Raw genomic sequence first — 19,466 nt, forward strand, 5'->3', positions numbered from 1 at the left:
CCACAGCGGACAGAAATCCACTTGTCCCGGGAACGGTGTTCAGCACGCATCAGACATCAGCTCCTGCCGCATCCCAGCTCAGGGAGATGTGGCCCCGTGTCCAGAAGACAGGCTGCCAGGATGTGCGTTCAGAGGAAAACACTTCTGTTCTTCTGCGGTTCAGACTGCGAACCTTAGTGATGTGATTTGTGCCTTTTCATCCCTCCATATTTTCCTGTTTCATGTGGAAAATGAAAGGAGAGAGAGAGATGGGGAAAGGAGGATGAGGAGGAGGAGGACGAGACAGACGGATAGATAGGTCGATAGAGAGAGAGATAGATAGATAGATTAGATGATAGAGGTAGAGATAGATCGATTCCGGGGTAGGTTCCACTGCAAAGAACAATTGTCTGTCTTTGCGTTTTACCAGACATTGGGTTTCTTCGAGGTTATGCTTAGAAACCTACCTTGAACAAACCTTTATATCAGATGAGCAATCTGGGTTCTAGGAGGGACTTGGTAGATTTTTGGTGTTGAAAGTAAAATTATATTTTTACTTATTATGGACCGTTGTGTTTTCCATGTACTGCAATAAATTTTTTACTCTGGCAGTCCTTTGTCAGTGTGACTTTGTGAATGTGCTTACAAGCGTTCTGGTAGTGTCCTGACTCCTTCCTTACCCTTCATTTTCCTGTTTCCTTTCTCCACTGTACGCACTTTAAACCTGATTCCACAGCGTGTAAGTGCATACATCAAGCAAATGTTCACCAACGTATTCGAACCCACGTTACCACCACTTCACCCTCAAGACACAGAATATTTCCGTCATGTGCAATCTTTATACCAACCAACCTGAAAATCTGAACTCATGTCTTTCTGAAAAGCAATTCCTTGGACGTTATATGGAGCTTTGTGTCTCACTGATTTGACATATTGTGCCTATCCATAAAGTTGTCCACTTGCACGGCATGGCCCTTCTGCAGTCTCTGAATAGTACAGAACGATATACATGGATGACATGGGATGGGCTGCCAGGCAAGAGCCCTGGCAACGCCAACCATGAGAGTCAACGTCCTTTACATGGAAAATAGGCTTTTTCTCCAAGGGAACCTGTCCCTTAAAGAGAAAGGAGAAGAATGAGGACCCAATAATGGATGGAGCAAAGGAGGTTCTTGAGACCCAGGAGGGCTCTAGGGGAGATAAGGAAGGTTCCAGATTCTTCTTTGTGAAGATTAGAGTTGGGAGGTGGCACTAGGCTTTGCACATGCAGTTATTCAATCTGTAATGCTGTCATAGTTCATTCTTGTTCATCCTTCAAATGTCAGCTGAAATGTCCTTTCTTCCTGGTAATTTACATAAATCTAAGTCTATAATCCATACTCTTATGGCACCATGTATCTTTTCTGAAGCACTTATCATAGTCCTAATTTTGTGTGTGCTCATTTGAATAATACTCGTCTCCTCCCCTGCATCCTAAGTTCCCTGAATGGGACCCATGTTTCAAGATTTTTCCCATTATTGTATCCACAATACCTGGCCTAGTACCTGGCACATTATAGATGTTCAATAGATATCTACAGGTGGAAAATGAATTATTGAATGCATGCATGAGAAAACACTGATAGGTGGGATCACACAGTTCTCTTAACTTCTCTGGACAAGTCTCACACAAGGTCCATTGGTAGGACACTTCCTAGAGACTACTGTAAGAAAGTCTTTATAGTCAAGAGCCAGACTACAGGCTAATGGAGGGAACAGAGTTTCTAAGTCAGGTACCTAAAATTGTGCAGATGGTAGAATCTCATGAGACCAGGAGAGGTAGTAGAGATCATGGAAAGCAGAGACAATTTCCTGGGCTTTCTTTGATATGACGATTGTTTTACTCAGTTGAAAATGTCTGCACATACGCAAAAACTCACATGTAAGTGTACAACCCACACACTGATCCTTACCGTCTTGACAAAATTGATTCAAGTGTTAGATTCACTCTTTGGGGACTTCTGTGGTGGTCCAGTAGTTAAGACTCCATGCTTCCACTGCAGGGGACGCAGCTTCCATCCCTGGTCAGGGAACTAAGATCTAGCATGCAGCGCAGTGTGGCCAAAAGAAAAAGAAAAAGAAGATTCACTCTTTCACTATTTATCCTGAGCCTGGAAACTGACGGACTCTGCCATGCCAAGAAATGACGGAACTCCTCTGGTAGATTGAAAGTTCCTCGTCACCATTCCATGACCTATTTTCACCAACCTCGTTCGTCTTCTTCATTTCTCTCCCCTCTCCCTTGCTTCCCTTCCTCCTCTTCAGTGCAGGGAATATCCACACCCTGCCTTTCCTATGCTTTTCCACCCACTTCTGTCTCTGAATACCGCCCCCTAAGGGCCATATGAGGATGATTAGTTAATTACTAGAATCAAGGGCTTGGAGAGCTGTTACAATAGAGAACAGCATTTTGTTTATAGATAGGTTGGAACTTGTTTGGATTGGTGAGGAAACACTGATATTGTTAAAGCAAAGTCTGGAGAAACTGGACTGCCTCTCTTCTCTCACAACTAGCTGGGATCAGATAGAAAGTAGAATTTTTTTGGGGGGGTGGTTTTCGCGGTATGTGGGCCTCTCACTGTTGTGGCCTCTCCCATTGCGGAGCACAGGCTCCAGACGCGCAGGCTCAGCGGCCATGGCTCACGGGCCCAGCCGCTCCGCGGCAGGTGGGAGCTTCCCGGACCGGGGCACGAACCCGTGTCCCCTGCATCGGCAGGCAGACTCTCAACCACTGCGCCACCAGGGAAGCCCGAGTTATTTTTTTTAATGTAAGTAGTGGACCTCTTTGGACTGTACTGTAAGGACAAAGTCAGGACTTTATCTGAGGAGGATGGGCATCAACTGCTCACACCCAGAAGGTGAGGCTCAAAGATGCTCTGTCAGGGACACAGGGGAGGTGCTGTGTCTCCAGTAGATGAAGAGGAATCTCAATCACAATTATCCTTCAATTTTCTCTGAGTCCTTAGTCTTCTATTGCTGCAGAGCAAATTGTCAGTAATTCCTGGATTAAAACAATACAGATTTATTGTATCAGTGTTTCAGGACATCAGAAGTCTGGGCATTGTATGGCTGGGCTCTGTTCAAGGGCACACAAAGTTGAAATCAAGGTGTTGGGTGATTGTGTCCTCATCTCGGGCTCCACTAGAGAAGGATATCCTTCCAAGCTCCCTCAGGTTTTTGTCAGAAACATTTGCTCTGCAGTTGTGGGACTGAAGTCCATGTTGTCTTGCCAGTGGTAGACCAAAAAGCACTCTCAGTCCTCAGCCGCTGCTCTCAGGTCCTTGCCATGTGGCTCCTTCCACAGGCCTTCTCACGTTTGGAATTTCTGACTTCTGGAAGGGCATAGCCACTTTGAAGGGCTCACCCGATTAAATCAGCCCCACCAAGATTATCTCCATTTTTATCAACTCAGAGTCAACTGATTTAGGATCTAATCATGGAAGTAATATTCCATCAAACCACAGGTTCCTCCTGCATTGAAAGTTAGGAGATCTCACAAAGGTATTACACTAGGGAGCAGAGTTAATGGGGGCCATATTAGGATTCTATGCATCATAATATTTACAACATACTTTGCTAAGCCCTAGAGTTGATGTCAGAAGACTAGGAAAGCATTGCTGGGCCTGGGAACACCCCCCGCACTTTTCCTCAAAGGAAAGTGACCTTGCTTGAAATAATCCTTTGTTTTGTTTTTGACTCCCCTGTCCCAGCCCCTTTCTGCCTTTAAAAGCTCCCCATTTTGTACAGCTCCTCAGATGGCCTTTCTGTTTGCTAGATAGGATGCTGCCCCATTGATGAATCGTTTAATAAAGCCAATTAGATCTTCTAATTTACTCCGTTGTATTTTGGGTTTTTTTTTTTTTAGCACGTATAAGTTGAAGGTGCAAAACAGGGTATGTTTGGCTCTGGAAAAAAGAACAATATATTTGTGATAACTTTACCAGCCCTCTGCCTCATTGTAAATTCCACAAGGGTGAACAAAGGCTGTGTCTGAATTTCCAGTTTTCTCATTACCTAGCAAACCCAAGCAACCTAGTCTGCATATAGTATAAACGCTCAACAAATAACTGTTAAATGAACGAAGTTTGTACATGAACTGGCCCATTGAGAAACTATTTCTACTCCAATTGCTTGATAATTTGGGCTTGATTATTTGGCTGAAACATCACCATCAAACTCTGGTTCTCCCTGAGGATTGATGTATTCACTTAATCTGATGCTTCATGTTTTCTCATTGTTCTTATACCATAAATGAAAAGACATATATTTCAAAGATTAGCGTTCTCTCTCTATAAAACAATGGCATCTGCCCTATTAGACTTTTTCTTTTTCCCTCCAATTTCTCTCATTATCCCAGCTTTCTGGAGTCAGCAGTGCGATTCCCGGTTTCCCCGCAGCTGGCTGCACTTACTGGGAAAAGCAACTCCAAATTCTGTCCTCAAGTGTTGAAACCTTTGAGCGCCGGGGGTGGGTTGTCAGGCACAGTGAAGCACTCTGCAGGGAGCAGTCTGCGAGCCAGGTTTTGCCCGCTTGCACCTCACCACTGCGAGACCATCTCAGCTAGCCGGGCCACCCACCTCTGAGCCCGCCGAGAGCGCCAGGTCCCCACTGTACGGCGGCGACTCGGTCAAGATGGCCGCGCCCGGGCGAATACCCAGGGGCGGCGCCATCGCAGCTGCCGAAATGGCAGAGGCCGCGCTCTGGGGGGCCGCCATGTCGGCCTCCGCCTGCCCCCTGATCCTGACAAAGCCAGAGACCGCGGATCGGAGGAGGAGTGTAGGGACAGCTGGACAGGCCGGGTGTTCCCCGGAGATGGCTGTGTCGGAGCCCGGGGGCAGCGCCGCGGTGAGCGCGATGATGCGGAGGGGTGGTCTGGTGGTCAGCTGCGGTCGAATCGGGCGTCAGTGACTGGAGGGTTACTGTAGTCTGTGAAGATAGGTGATTCGGGAGTTGGAGTCGGTACTGGAGGGCCTCTTGCAGGGGTGGGGGGATGGTGTTAGCACACTCAGGGATCTATGGAGTAGTGCTCGGGAGGTGTCTGTGGAGTCCGTGACTGCTGCAGTTTGAGGAAATCAGTGTTTGAGGGATATACGGTGACAGTGGTTGGAGGGGAGGGGTCTGTGGCGGTCCTTGGAAAGTCAGAGTTTGGGAGGCCATGGGGATCAGAAATGGGGGCTTTGGGGTGTATCAAAGATTGGGGAGTCTGTGGGGGTCGCAACTGGGAATGTCTAGGGGAGCCAGCGATTACGGTGCCTTTGGTAGTTAGACTGGATTGTCCCGGGCTGCGTGCAGAGGTGCAGGGAGGTCAGTTAGTAGCTTATTGCAGTAGTTAAAGCGAAGAGATGATGATGATGGTTTACAATAGGCCAGGATGTTGAAAGGCTCTTCTGCATCGATATAGAGATAGTGCAGGACTGTGGTGAAAAGGGATCTGGTGTTAAAGTTTTCAGTGAATGAGGGAGGATGACTGCAGAAAAGTTGACATGAAAGACCTGAAACAGCTGTCCTTAGAAAGGTCTGATTGCAAGGCTAACATCCGAGAACTTAGATTTCAGGAGAGTTCCCACTATTCCCAGGAATTTTAAAAGTGGCTCACTGTGCCTAAACCATGTGAACAATGTGGTTTATGCTGAATGCCTGATTTCCTTCTGGGAATCTGGGACTTTTGTATATGCTAGGCACAGAGAGGCTATTTGACCAACCCCTAAAAATGTTGTTTACCAAGCATTGGTAAACAACATTTTTTTAAATTGAAGTATAGTTGATTTACGATGTTGTGTTAGTTTCTGGTGTACAGCAAAGTGAAAAAAAATATATATATACATATATTCTTTTTCATATTCTTTTCCATTATGGTTTATTACAAGACATTGAATATAATTCCCTGTGCTATACAGTAGGACCTTGTTGTTTATTTATTTTATATATAGTAGTTTGTATCTGCGAATCCCAAACTCCTAATTTATCCCTCCCCCACCCCCTTTCCCCTTTGGTAATCTACGTTTGTTTTCAATGTCTGTGAGTCTGTTTCTGTTTTGTAAATAAGTTCATTTGTGTCATATTTTAGATTCCACATATAAGTGATATCATATGGTGTTTGACTGACTTACTTCACTTAGTATGATAATCTCTAGGTCCATCCATGTTGCTGCAAATGGTATTATTTCATTCTTTTATATGGCTGAGTGGTATTCCATTGTGTGTGTGTGTGTGTGTGTGTGTGTGTGTGTGTGTGTGTGTGTGTATATATATGTATATATATACACCACATCTTCTTTATGCATTCATCTGTCAACAGACATTTAGGCTGTTTCCATGTCTTGGCCATTGTAAATAGTGCTGCAGTGAACACAGGGGTGCATGTATCTTTTCGAATTAGAGTTTTCATCTTTTCTGAATATATGCCCAAGAGTAGTGGGATTGCTGGAACCTATGACAACTCTATTTTTAGTTTCTTAAGGAGCCTCCATACTGTTCTCCATAGTGGCTGTACCAATTTACATTCCTACCAATAGTGTAGGAGGGTTCCCTTTTCTCCACACCCTCTCCAGAATTTATTATTTGTAGACTTTTTAATGATGGCCGTTCTGACCAGTGTGAGGTAATACCTCATTGTAGTTTTGATTTACATTTCTCTAATAATTAGCAACGTTGAACATTTTTTCATGTGCCTATTGGCCATCTTTATGTCTTCTTTGGAGAAATGTCCATTTAGGTTTTCTGCCTATTTTTTTATTTTTTTTTATTGAGTTCTATGAGCTGTTTGTATATTTTGGAAGTTAAGCCCTTGTTAGTAGCATCGTTTGGTAAACAACATTTCACATGTGTTAGCACAACTCATTTCTGAAAGAATTAAGTATGTACTGTGTGACTCTACTGGGAGAGGACTCTTGGAAACTTGTTCCTGGCTTCCTCTGGACTTCACCTCATGCAGCTTTTTCCTTAGCTGATTTTGCACTGAATTCTTTTGCTGTGCTAAACCATAGCTATGAGTACAGCTCTATGCTGAACCCTGTGAGTCCTTCTAGTGAATCATCGAACCAGACTATTAATGGGTTAAAGTCTGGTGATACTCTAAACGACATAGGGATTTTGAAGGATGAGTGAAAAACTGTTGAAAGTATAATTTACTTCATTTTCAGGCCCTGAGGTACATGGGTTGGGGTGGAGGTGGGCAAACAACCTCCACGGGGATCACTGTAAGGGAACAGAGTCCTCAAGAGACAGGTAGGTTTTGGTTAAAGCAAGCAGGCAAAGGGAATGGCTAAAGAGGGTGAGCATGTAGTGAAGTTTACTGGCAGTGATTAGAGTTTCTGTAAAAGCCACTGTTTGAAAGTTCTGTTGGCATCAGTGACTGGAGATTGATAGGATTTGGGGTGATATCAGAGATGGAGATTGATATGTTCCACTGGTATCAATAGTTGAGGAACCTGTGGGAATATGTAATCAGTGTTTGTGCGGCGAGTGACTGGGGAGATCTGTTGCTGTTAGTGATTGGGAGTTTGTTGGGATCAGTAATTTTGGAATTATAGGCTTAGTGATTAGGAAGGGCCATGCTGGCTCAGTGATTGGGAGGCCAGTGACAATGAATGACGGGAGTTACAGGAATCAGTGACTGGACGTTTGTGAGGTCAGAGATTGGTGACACATGCAGCTAATTTATTGGTGGTTTATGGCGGTCAGGGGTGATCTTCAAATGTTAAACAGACATGTTTGAATGTATACTTATCAGTTTCAGAATTCTCCAGTAGCTGCCTAATAAGAGGAGAAGTTTAACATGCTTTAATTTCTCCCCTGTCCCCAACCAGTTATATGCCTGCTTATTTTTCTTACATCATGCCTCTTGATTTCAAGGTTACTTTTATAACAATTGCACCAGAACGTTATCAAGTTACTTGGATGTAACTAGACATTTTACTGGTTTTATTATTCATGGTTCTCTCTTGTATATGCTTAAGTCTTTCCCAATCTTGAAATCTTTACTCTGATCCAATTTTCCTTCTTTTAAAAATAATTCCTCTTCTTCTCCTCCTCCTGTCTCTCCTCTTCCTACCACATTCCCAGTTTCTCCCTCCCTCCTTCTCTTTATTTCTAAAGTACATAGGTAATATACTTTCTGCATCCTTACATGCCTAAAATACCTTACTTTTGCTTCCAAACATAAATGATTTTTTGACTGGTCATAAAAACCAAGGGTCTCAATTCTTCTACCTCAGAACTCTATAAACACTACTCCATAGTCTTTAGTTACAGAAGAAAAGATGAAGACTGATTCTGGTTTGTTTGTTTGTTGTAATTGTCTTTCTCTCTGATAATAATAGGAGTTTTTTTTCAAACTACCATAGACTAAGTGGCTTATAAACAACAGAAATTTGTTTCTGACAGTTCTGGAGGCTAGAAGTCCGACATCGGGTCGGGATCTGGCGACAGCCCTCTTCCAGGTTTCAGACTTCTTGTTGGATCCTTACTTGGCAGAAAGAGCAGAGACAGGAAGCAAGCTCTCTCGTGACTCTTATAAGGGCACTGATCCCATTCATGAAGTCTCCCCTCTCATGATCTCATTGAATCCTAATTATCTCCCAAAGACCCTATCTCCTAATATCATCACATTGGAGGGCAAGGTTTCAACAACGAACTGGGGGGACACAAACATTGAGTCCATTATAGGGACATTTCTTAATATGATTTTTGTCTCTCAAAAACAAAAATGCAAAATTGGGTAAAAAATAAGCCCCGTGTATAACATTATGATCATCAGTGAATGGTCAAGGTAAGAGAAAGTCATTATTATCTTGTCTGCATCTTTCACTGATGTGGATAACATTGGACTGAACTAGGAATGTGCTGTTACAGGGATCGGTAACATTCAAAGATGTGACTATGGCCTTTACCAAGAAGGAATGGGAGCAACTAGATCCTGCTCAAAAGAGCCTGTACAAGGATGTGATGCTGGAGAATTACAGCAACCTAGCCTCAATGGGTAAGGACAAAGTAATTCAAAGTGTGCCTACTGTGATGCCTTCTCTCTGAAGTCCTTGGATAAGTTTATCCTTAATTTTTATGAATCAAAGAGTTTTAATCCCTTTTGGGTACTAGCCAGAATACTTGTGCTCCTCTGCCTTGAAAATGGAGGATCTACTCAGATGGGGTACATGGACATCTGCACTGTGAATTTCAGAAGCCATGTGTTCTTTTATCCTTTAAAAGCTCTGAAGCTTAAATGGTAGGGCTTGATTTCTGGAATGTTTGTTGTTCTAACACTCAATTTCTATCTTTTCTCATGAATAGGGTATCAAGCTCTCAAACCAGACATGATATCCAAGTTGGGAAAAGGAGAAGAGCCATGGCTGGGAAAGGGGAAAAGACCCAGACAAGGTGGTCTGAGTGAAATAGCAAGACCCAAGGGAATAGGAGACAATGGAAGTAAGTTCCTAGTTTCTTGGTGGTAACTTTGGAATTCTTTTTTTTTTCACATTTTGATTATTTATTAATTTAAAAAAATATATATTTCTTTTTATTGAAGTATAGTTGATTTACAATATTGTGTTAGTTTGAGGCGTACAGCAAAGTGATTCAGTTATACATACATATATTTTTTAAGATTCTTTTCCCTTATAGGCTATTGCAAAATAGTATATTTCCCTGTGCTATACAGTAGGTCCTTGTTGGTTTTGTTTTATATACAGTAGTGTGTATATGTTAATCCCAAATTCCTAAATTATCCCTTCCTCTCATCTTTCCCCTTTGGTAACCGTAAGTTTGTTTTCTATGTCTGTAGGTCTGCTTCTGTTTTGTACAGTTCATTTGTATCATTTTTTTTTAGATTCCATATATAAGCGATATCGTATGATATTCGTCTTTGTCTGGTTTACTTCACTTAGTATGATAATCTCTAGGTCCATGTTGCTGCAAATGGCATTATTTCATTCTTTTTTATGGCTGAGTAATATTCCATTGTATAAATATGCCACATCTTCTTTATCCATTTATCTGTTGATGGACATTTAGGTTGCCTCCATGTCTTGGCTATTGTAAATAGTGCTGCAGTGAAAATTGGGGTGCATGTATCTTTTCGATTATGGATTTCTCTAGATAAGTGCCCAGGAGTGGGATTGCAGGATCATGTGGTAGCTCTATTCTTAGTTTTTTAAGAAACCTCCATACTGTCTTCCATAGTGGCTGTACCAATTTACATTCCCATTAACAGTATTGGAGGGTTCCTTTTTCTCCACATTCTCTCCAGCATTTATTATTTGTAGACTTTTTGATGGCCATTCTGACTGGTGTGAGGTGATACCTCATTGTGGTTTTGTTTTTGTTTTTGTTTTTGCGGTACGCGGGCCTCTCACTGTTGTGGCCTCTCCCGTTGCGGAGCACAGGCTCTGGACGCGCAGGCTCAGCGGCCATGGCTCACGGGCCCAGCCGCTCCGCGGCATATGGGATCTTTCTGGACCAGGACACGAACCCGTATCCCCTGCATCGGCAGGCGGACTCTCAACCACTGCGCCACCAGGGAAGCCCCTCTCATTGTGGTTTTGATTTGCATTTCTCTAATAATTAGCAGTGTTGAGCATCTTTTCATGTGCCTGTTGGCCATCTGTGTGTATTCTTTGGAGAAATGTTCTGTTTAGATCTTCTGCCCATTTTTTGATTGGGTTGTTTTTTGCTTTTTTTTTTTTGATATTGAGCTGTATGTGCTGTTTTTATATTTTGGAGATTAATCCCTTGTTGGTTGCATAGTTTGCAAATACTTCCTCCCATTCTGTAGATTGTCTTTTCATTTTGTTTATGGTTTCCTCTGCTGTGCAAAAGCTTTTAAGTTTAATTTGGTTCTATTTGTTTATTTTTGCTTTTATTTCCATTACTCTAGGAGAAGGTCCCAAAAGATATTGCTGCAGTTTATGTCAAAGATTGTTCTGCCTGTGTTTTCCTGTAGGAGTTTTATAGTATCTGATCTTACATTTAGGTCTTTAATCCATTTTGAGTTTATTTTTGTGTATGGTGTTAGAGAATGTTCTAATTTCATTCTTTTACACATAGCTGTCTAGTTTTCCCAGCACCACTTATTGGAGAGAACTGTCTTTTCTCCATTGTATATTCTTGACTCCTTTGTCATAGATTAATTGACCATAGGTGCACGGATTTGGAATTCTTCAAATAATTTATTCTTAAATTCGTCTTATAGATCCTAGGAAGTAGCAGTAGAAAAATATCAAAATCTCCTAGGGGAAAAAGAGTTCAAACTACAAAGATTCTCCAACCTTGGAGATTCTAATATCTCTTCCTTCTGTGAACCTGTCCACATGAGAGGTTCTCATAGGAGACTCACTGTAGTCGGGAGCCAGTGTGACTTATGGGGATTTGCTTATACCATTTGTATCAGTCAGCTTAGGCTAAGTTACGTCCCATTAAAGAAAGACCCTAAAATCTTAGTGGCCTACAAAAAGAAAGATTTGTTTCTTGCTCAAGCTGCAGCCCTTTTCCACATTATCTTGTGACCTACGCTGAAAGAGCAGTCCCTATTTGGCAAATTCTGGTCTCATTACAGAGGCAATGAAGAGGGAGTGGAACCATATGATGACTTAAAATCACTGATTGGATGTGGTAGATATCTCTTTCTGCTTACATTTTATTGATTCATTAGTCAGAGCAGATCACCTGGCCACTCCCAAGTTCAACTGGGTAGGAATGTATACTCCTTTCACAGGGAGGATTCAAATGGCCATACAGTGGGGCTGGGAGGTGTAATCCACAGGGAACAATAATACAGTCTGCCATACCACTCGGGTTGTGGTAGGAAAAAAGGTGAAAAACAGGGCTCTAAACCTTGGGTACCAGACCATCAGATGCCTAACTGACCCTTCCATATAGCCATCTTTCCTCATCCATGCTCTCTGTTGCTCAGGTTTGAGAAAGAGCAGTGAACCCTTTTAGCTGTTTTCTTAAGTAATCCCATTCCTGCTTAACTCTCTAAAGCAATGCTTTTAAAAATTATCCTCCCTTTTCCTAATATCCTCAGCTTTTCTCCCTTCATCTACCCACACTCTTAGACCCCATAGTATCAAATTTCTCTCCTTAGAGATTCAGGCATTCTTAAATCTGTCCTCTATCCAATCTCTTGGGGTAATCCTCCTGCCCCTCATTACTTTCCATTTCCCCCCTTTCACTGTGAAATGCTCTAGACCTGTGGTCCATACCACCAACATTATTTCCATTTTCTCCCTAACCCTGGCAGTCAAATTCCATAGGATCCATGCCTCTAACAATTTCTGACTTTAAAGTCAGCAGTGGTAACCTTCCAGTGCATATTGTAATAGTTTTGATCAGCCTGAAATTCTTGCCCACCTAGCTTGAATTATACCACTTGAATTTGATTTTATCGTTTAAGTGTTCCTTTACCAATTTTTTCACCAGATTCTCTTCTTTCTCACTTTGAAGTGTCCCTAAGGTTTTGTCTTCTACTGTCTATTCTTTTTTTTAATTCTGTTTTCCTCAAAGGAATAATCTGTTGTGTAAATACAAGCTATTTATTCTATACTGGTGACTTCCAAGATAAATTTATCTTGTCCAGATAAATCTTCAATTCCTTTGTCTTATATTTTACCTCCTTACAGGATAGCTTATTCTCAGATGGTCAGAAATTGAAAGCTTTATCTTTCTTTCTAAATTAGAGCTTCCTTCCACCTTCCTTGTTTTTATCAGGGTCAGATTTTAGGCCTGTCTGCCATGGAGTTCCCATGAATCCTTGCTCTCTGCCTTCCCTCTTACTATTCTTTCCTCAGTTCCTGATTTTTTTCCCCCCTCAGTCCTGACTGACATCACCCAAATTATATTCATATTGTCCCATACCTAAATTGCTCCAATTCTTAGGTAGCTTATTAAATCCCCCCTTAAAAATATTCGTCTTAGATGTTGCCACCAAACATTAAAATATTCAGTTATTATATATCACTACAGTCCCCAAATTAGCAGAATGTCCACAATATCTTTTTAAGTTTCTTCTAACATTGAATTTTTCAAGACTCCATGAATTTCCCAAGACCAGAGGGACCAGTCCTTCAAATGACAAATGAAGAGACTTCATAGAGTTTTCTTTGTTTGTTTGTTTTTGTTTATTTTATTTTATTTATTTTTGGCTGCGTTGTGTCTTTGTTGCGGCGCGCAGGCTTTCTCTAGTTGCGGTGAGCAGGGGCTACTCTTCATTGCTGTGTGCAGGTTTTTCATTGCAGTGGCTTCTCTTGTTGCAGGGCACAGGCTCTAGGCTCCCGGGCTTCAGTAGTTGTGGCATGATGGCTCAGTAGTTGTGGCTCACGGGCTCTAGAGCGCAGACTCAGTAGCTGCGGTGCACGGGCTTAGTTGTTCCACGGCATGTGGGATCTTCCCGGACCAGGGCTCAAACCCGTGTCCCCTGCATTGGCAGGCGGATTCTCAACCACTGAGCCACCAGAGAAGTCCTTCATAGAATTTTTGATCCCTGCATTAGTGGCTCCAGTTTTGGCTGTCTTCACTTTTCTCGCTGATACTTGGTGTTACAACTAAAAAATAATCCTGAGTCATTTAATACATACATTTTTGTCATTGCTACAGGGACTCTATTCTTGGCTCAGCTTCTTCTGTCGTTCTGGAAGTTTCTTCAAGGAAGGACTATTCTATTCCCTCCAATGATTTGCTGGGTCTAATGAGCTCCATGCTTCAGTTTCTGAAGTTACAGTCATTTTAGCTTAAAATTCATGTCTTAGTTACTGTCTCAGATTCAGGACAAGCTTATAGCCTTAATTACATGCTCTGCCAGACCCAGCTCTCCTCTAGTATTACCCTATTATTATACCAGTTCACTAGTTCAGAGCCTCCTCCCCTCCCTAATGGTAAATTTCTCTTGTGGTGCTTTATATCTTTTCCAGCTGGCCAATGTCAGTTGGGACCAGCCCAAATCATCATAATAAGAGGTTCTTATAATGTTACACCTCAAGGGGAAAGGTTTGAGTTTTGATCCCTTTCTTCCCAGAAGGAGATTTGCCTCCATCCATCCCAGCATCCTTGGACATTGGAAGATGCAGCCTTGTCATGCTACATAAAAGTTCTTGTTGGGCTTCCCTGGTGGTGCAGTGGTTGAGAGTCCGCCTGCCGATGCAGGGGACGTGGGTTCGTGCCCCGGCCCGGGAAGATCCCACATGCCGTGGAGTGGCTGGGCCCATGAGCCATGGCCGCTGAGCCTGCGCGTCCGGAGCCTGTGCTCCGCAACGGGAGAGGCCACAACAGTGAGAGGCCCGCGTACGGCCAAAAAAAAAAAAAAAGTTCTTGTTATACTCTTTCTCTCAGGATGCTTGCATCACTTAAAATTTCCTAAATGAAAAAGTAGCTGGCAACTCCAATTCTTCCTACTATAACACTACTTTATGTATACTTATAAAAATTGATCTACTCCATGGGAACTAATCTCTTAAAAGTTCTCCATAAAAGTAATAGTATTTCCTGGCTATATATTCAAACGCCATAACTCTTTTCTGTTTGAACTCAGTTTTCACTTTATCCATGTAATGTTCTTTTACTAGTAAAACAACTATTCACTTTTTATCTCTTTCTTTCTGAGGTCATGGGGACTCTTATATCTGCTTCTCTCTTTGAGTCTCTTTGATTCCTATCCTGAAGCTTTTTCTGTTTTTCCATGTCCATAGCTGAAAAAGGCCACCCCCAAAATGGTAGTCCTAGCTTCTAAATTGTTTGGTTTTTACATATGTAACATCCATATCTAGCTAACAGAAGTCTTCAAGTTTCAATTCTAAGTTCTTAGGAGAATTGTTGAATAGCTGGAGCCTGGTGTTTACCACTGTCTGATCAATTGTTTTCAAGGAGAAGTTGGATCATATACTACAAACATGGCTGCCTACTTCTGGCAATGTGGGTGGTGGTCTCAGAGAAGGGAAGCATGGATTGAGAAGATATCTCAAAATGTATAATTGTATAATGTGTGGAGGAAAGAATGTGAGCAGTCACTTAGAGTTAGGAATTAGCTTAAAACTTATAATTGGCAATTAGAGTGACCTGACAGGAAGGTGTGCTCCATAGCAAACTATTGGAAAACAAGTGTGTGTGTACACTGTAAATCCGAATGGTGTAAAGTTTATTTGCCAATATCAAACTTTATAATATGGTAAAAACATCAGGTAACTCATAGAAACTGTGGGATGTTTCTTACTACAGGAATTGCATTATTAATCATGGGTGGTAGCAGTGGAACATCCTTTCCTGCTTAATCCCTCAGTCATCTATATGCTGTTCAGTACTCTTTGATGGACTTACCTTATTTTCTCTTATTTTGGCTCTTTGGGGAGCAATAACAAAATTTTACTTGAGCTATCCTAAGTAAATGGAGGAATTTATTATAAGGCTTCTTGTAACCTAAGGGGTGATACTTCAGCTGGGGACTAGAACCAGTACTGGGAAGCCATTAGGAACTGGGATTATGCAATTGGTCTCTTTGAGGACACATGATCTTACATCTCTGCTTTTCTGTGTATGTATGCTTTATTCTTTGTACTGATGAACTTTCTGTTTACATAGGGAAAATGTGGCTTTGTAGTACTTGTCTTATATCATTTTTAAATTTAGCACCCAGTGGAGACTAACTAGAGTCTAAGTTTTTAGGAGACATACTCTTATTGGACATCTTGGCTTGAGCCAGCTGTCTCCAACCGTGACTATGGAGAGTTGAATGAATATAGATGGGCTGTAAGAGCCAAATACTGTTGGTGGATTGGCAGTTATTAAATCTGGGCAGCTTGGGCTGAGGAGAGACTTCAAAAAGTGTCAACAACAATTACAAGCTTTTAACTTCATCTGTTTTTTATTCACTGCTCTTTGTGTTTATTTCATCTTTTCTCCCAGGTTGCAGGGTCATATTTATAAATAGCCAAAGCCTTTTCTAATCACTATTGTCAATTTTCTTTTCCTGTTTTTACTACAGCACTTTGCCCCTCAAGTCCAAAAAGACAGGGACATTTGCACTTGATATTTCATTCACTTTAGGATACTAGGCTTGAATAAAGATTCAGCCCCACAACAAGGCATTTCTTTATAAGTTGTATTCCAAAATATGAGAGTGCAAAGATTCACAAGAATGTCTCATTGAATTCCACTTTAGAAGAAGTCCAGCAAGATGATGACCAGCTAGAGAACCACCAGGAATCTCAAAACAAACTCCTTGGGGAAGTTGCTTTCAAGAAAACAACTCTGACTAAGAAAAAGGGCCATGAATGTAGTTCATTGGGGAAAAAAAATGTGAGTACAAAATATGTTCCTTCAAAAAAAAAGCTTCTTAAATTTGATTCACATGGAAAGAATTTAGACTTACCTGGTCATGTAAGAAATTATGTAGAAAAGAAATCTGATGTAGCTAAAGAGCATACGAAATCATTCAGCCATAGCTTATCTGATACAAAGAAAGACAAAAATCAAACTGGAAAAAAATGTGAGAAATTACCCAACCATAGCTCATCTAATAGTCCTGACAAAACTCAAACTGGCAAGAAACATACTGAACGGGACAAAATTCAAACTGGAGAAAAACATAAGGAATCATCCAGCCGTAGCTCATCTCGTACTAAGTGTGACAAAACTCAGAATAAAGTGAAACCATATGAATGTAATGAATGTGGGAAGGTTCTCAGCCACAAACAAGGACTCGTTGACCATCAGAGAATTCATACAGGTGAGAAACCATATGAATGTAATGAATGTGGGATAGCCTTTAGCCAAAAATCACACCTTGTTGTACACCAGAGAACTCACACTGGAGAAAAACCGTATGAGTGTATTCAGTGTGGCAAAGCCCATGGTCATAAACATGCCCTCACTGACCATCTGAGAGTTCATACTGGTGAAAAGCCCTATGAATGTACTGAATGTGGGAAAACCTTCAGACATAGCTCAAACCTTATTCAACATGTGAGATCTCATACAGGCGAGAAGCCCTATGAATGTAAGGAATGTGGAAAGTCCTTTAGGTATAACTCATCTCTTACAGAACATGTGAGAACTCATACAGGTGAAATACCATATGAATGTAATGAATGTGGAAAAGCCTTTAAGTATAGCTCATCCCTTACTAAACATATGAGAATTCATACAGGTGAGAAACCCTTTCAATGTAGTGAATGTGGGAAAGCTTTCAGCAAGAAGTCACACCTCATTATACATCAAAGAACTCATACTAAAGAGAAACCCTATAAATGTAATGAATGTGGAAAAGCCTTTGGACATAGCTCATCTCTTACTTACCATATGAGAACTCATACTGGTGAAAGTCCTTTTGAATGCAATCAATGTGGGAAGGCTTTCAAGCAAATTGAAGGTCTTACTCAACATCAGAGAGTTCATACTGGGGAGAAGCCCTATGAGTGTAATGAATGTGGGAAAGCCTTTACCCAAAAGTCACACCTCATTGTACATCAGAGAACTCATACTGGGGAGAAACCCTATGAATGTAATGAATGTGGAAAAGCGTTCAATGCAAAGTCACAACTTGTTATACATCAGAGATCCCACACTGGAGAGAAACCTTATGAATGTAATGAATGTGGAAAAGCCTTCAAACAAAATGCATCCCTTACTAAACATATGAAAACTCATTCAGAAGAGAAATCTCATGAGTGAAATTAGTGTGGGAAATCTGAACTAAAGGTTTTATTTAACCTTAGAAGTATTCTAACTTTAAAGAATGTTAGAAAGCTTTTAACAAGAAGTTACACCTTGTTACACATGAGAGAATTTGAAAATGAATCACCACATGGAAGAAATGGATGGAGAGTTTAAACCTTTTATATAAAATATTGTTTTAAAAATATTTTAAATGATCTATATATTCAGATTGAATATAAAGCTTTTAAAACTGTTAATAATTGAATAATCAGAGCACTAGAGAAACAAATTACATTTTCTGACAATTCCTGAGTTGCTTGAGGGTTGTGTACTTAAGCACCACATGCGAGAATTGAATTTGCATATCTGTTTATTGCCATGTATAAATGTGTGTGACCATTGGTATGAGTTTCATCTTTGATGCTATCATGCAGCTCTTTCTTAATGTCTTTGCTAGTACCTGCGTCAGCAGAAAACTTTATAGAAGGGTTATTATCTATGTTAAAAAAAATGTTAACACAAAATTAAGAGAAAATGAAAGAAATCAGCTGAGAACACACAGGTGCTGGTAGGGAATGCTATCCAAGATATATTGTTGAGTGAAAAAAGCAGGTTGCTCAACTGTGTATATAGTTTATTCCCACTTGTGTACAAAAGGGTGTGTGTGTTTTCCTGTCTGTCTGTGTGTGTGTATGTATGTATTTGTGTATATATATGTATATTTATATGTGAGTAGATTGGTTTGAAAAAATACAAAAGAAACTTAGCGGTTGCCATTGGGCACAGGACTACAGGAATGGGGTCTGGGATGGGACGGAGACCTCCTTTTTATTGTATACTCTTTACATTTTTAAATCATGTACATATATTATTTTCACAATTAAAATCCTTTTAATATGTATAAATCAGTACTAATGAAAAATTTCACTGAACCCACTCCATGATGTTATTTGACAAAGTAAGAGTTTCTATGCTTATTTATGAATGAGGATATGGTATTAAATTTGATATTGAATTCACAAAGGCTTTTCCTATCAAACATGTTCTTTCATTAAAATAATGAATTACAACTATAACTCAGCACTGTTTCTTTTATTCATCACATTTTTAAAGACTAAAGATGAACTGTGATTGCAGCTGAATGAAAGTGATTTTCTGCACAATCACTCCATTTTACCTCATATTCAAAGTGCTTATACACAAATACCTCAATCTGGGATTTCAAATATATTGCAGCAAATGGCACTACTTCCTGTTCTTGCCCAATAGCAGACCTTGTTAATGTATCACTGCACTCTTTCTGAGTGAATCTAGACTTGGCCTCAGAATCATTCTTAAGCATGCATTCCAGAAGATACTGTTAATCAATTTGGGTTTGCACAAGAAACCTATTTTCCTATTTTTACTCATGAGTCATAGATTAAAAAATACAGCTGAACTGTTCTAAAATTTAAGTTGTTACACTAAAAACAGTTACATAAGGACAAAAATGGTTTTGTAATATAAGGTAATAATAATATTTGATATGTATGTCACCTTTTACATTTTCCACAACACATTCACTGCATTACCTCATTTATTCCTCAGAATAAACATATAAGTTGGTAGGAAAGACTTGTCTAGTCATGGTCAATACTTTTCAATAAATATTTCACCTAGATATTAGCCTAGCATAATTATGGACCCTCAACCGTATGTGATTAAATGCCATCTTTGCAAATATTTCCTATTCCAATGCCTGCCTTCTTGAACTCATTTTGGAGAATTAAAAAGTATGAATATTTAGAATGAAACGTGTGCATGTGTGTGTG

General features: G+C 40.6%; 1 protein-coding gene across 1 annotated transcript; it reads left to right on the plus strand.

The window, feature by feature from the left end:
* The first annotated feature begins 4,714 nt into the window (after positions 1 to 4,714).
* Positions 4,715 to 18,728, plus strand: ZFP37 (ZFP37 zinc finger protein). Its single transcript, XM_032635514.1, has 4 exons — positions 4,715 to 4,863; positions 8,872 to 8,998; positions 9,307 to 9,441; positions 16,160 to 18,728. Exons 1-4 carry the CDS (start codon positions 4,732 to 4,734, stop codon positions 17,668 to 17,670), a joined length of 1,905 nt encoding a protein of 634 aa, XP_032491405.1. The 5' UTR covers positions 4,715 to 4,731; the 3' UTR covers positions 17,671 to 18,728.
* Positions 18,729 to 19,466: the final 738 nt, after the last annotated feature.

The sequence above is a fragment of the Phocoena sinus genome, chromosome 6, assembly GCF_008692025.1.
Source record: "Phocoena sinus isolate mPhoSin1 chromosome 6, mPhoSin1.pri, whole genome shotgun sequence".
Lineage (NCBI taxonomy): Eukaryota > Metazoa > Chordata > Mammalia > Artiodactyla > Phocoenidae > Phocoena > Phocoena sinus.

Bases quoted from the DNA above. Each gene is read 5' to 3' on its own strand.
- ZFP37 (XM_032635514.1), top strand. From the start codon at position 4,732: ATGTCGGCCTCCGCCTGCCCCCTGATCCTGACAAAGCCAGAGACCGCG. The intron at 4,864-8,871 runs GTGAGCGCGATG...GTGCTGTTACAG, and splicing joins AGCCCGGGGGCAGCGCCGCG to GGATCGGTAACATTCAAAGA. The intron at 9,442-16,159 runs GTAAGTTCCTAG...ATTCCACTTTAG, and splicing joins GGGAATAGGAGACAATGGAA to AAGAAGTCCAGCAAGATGAT.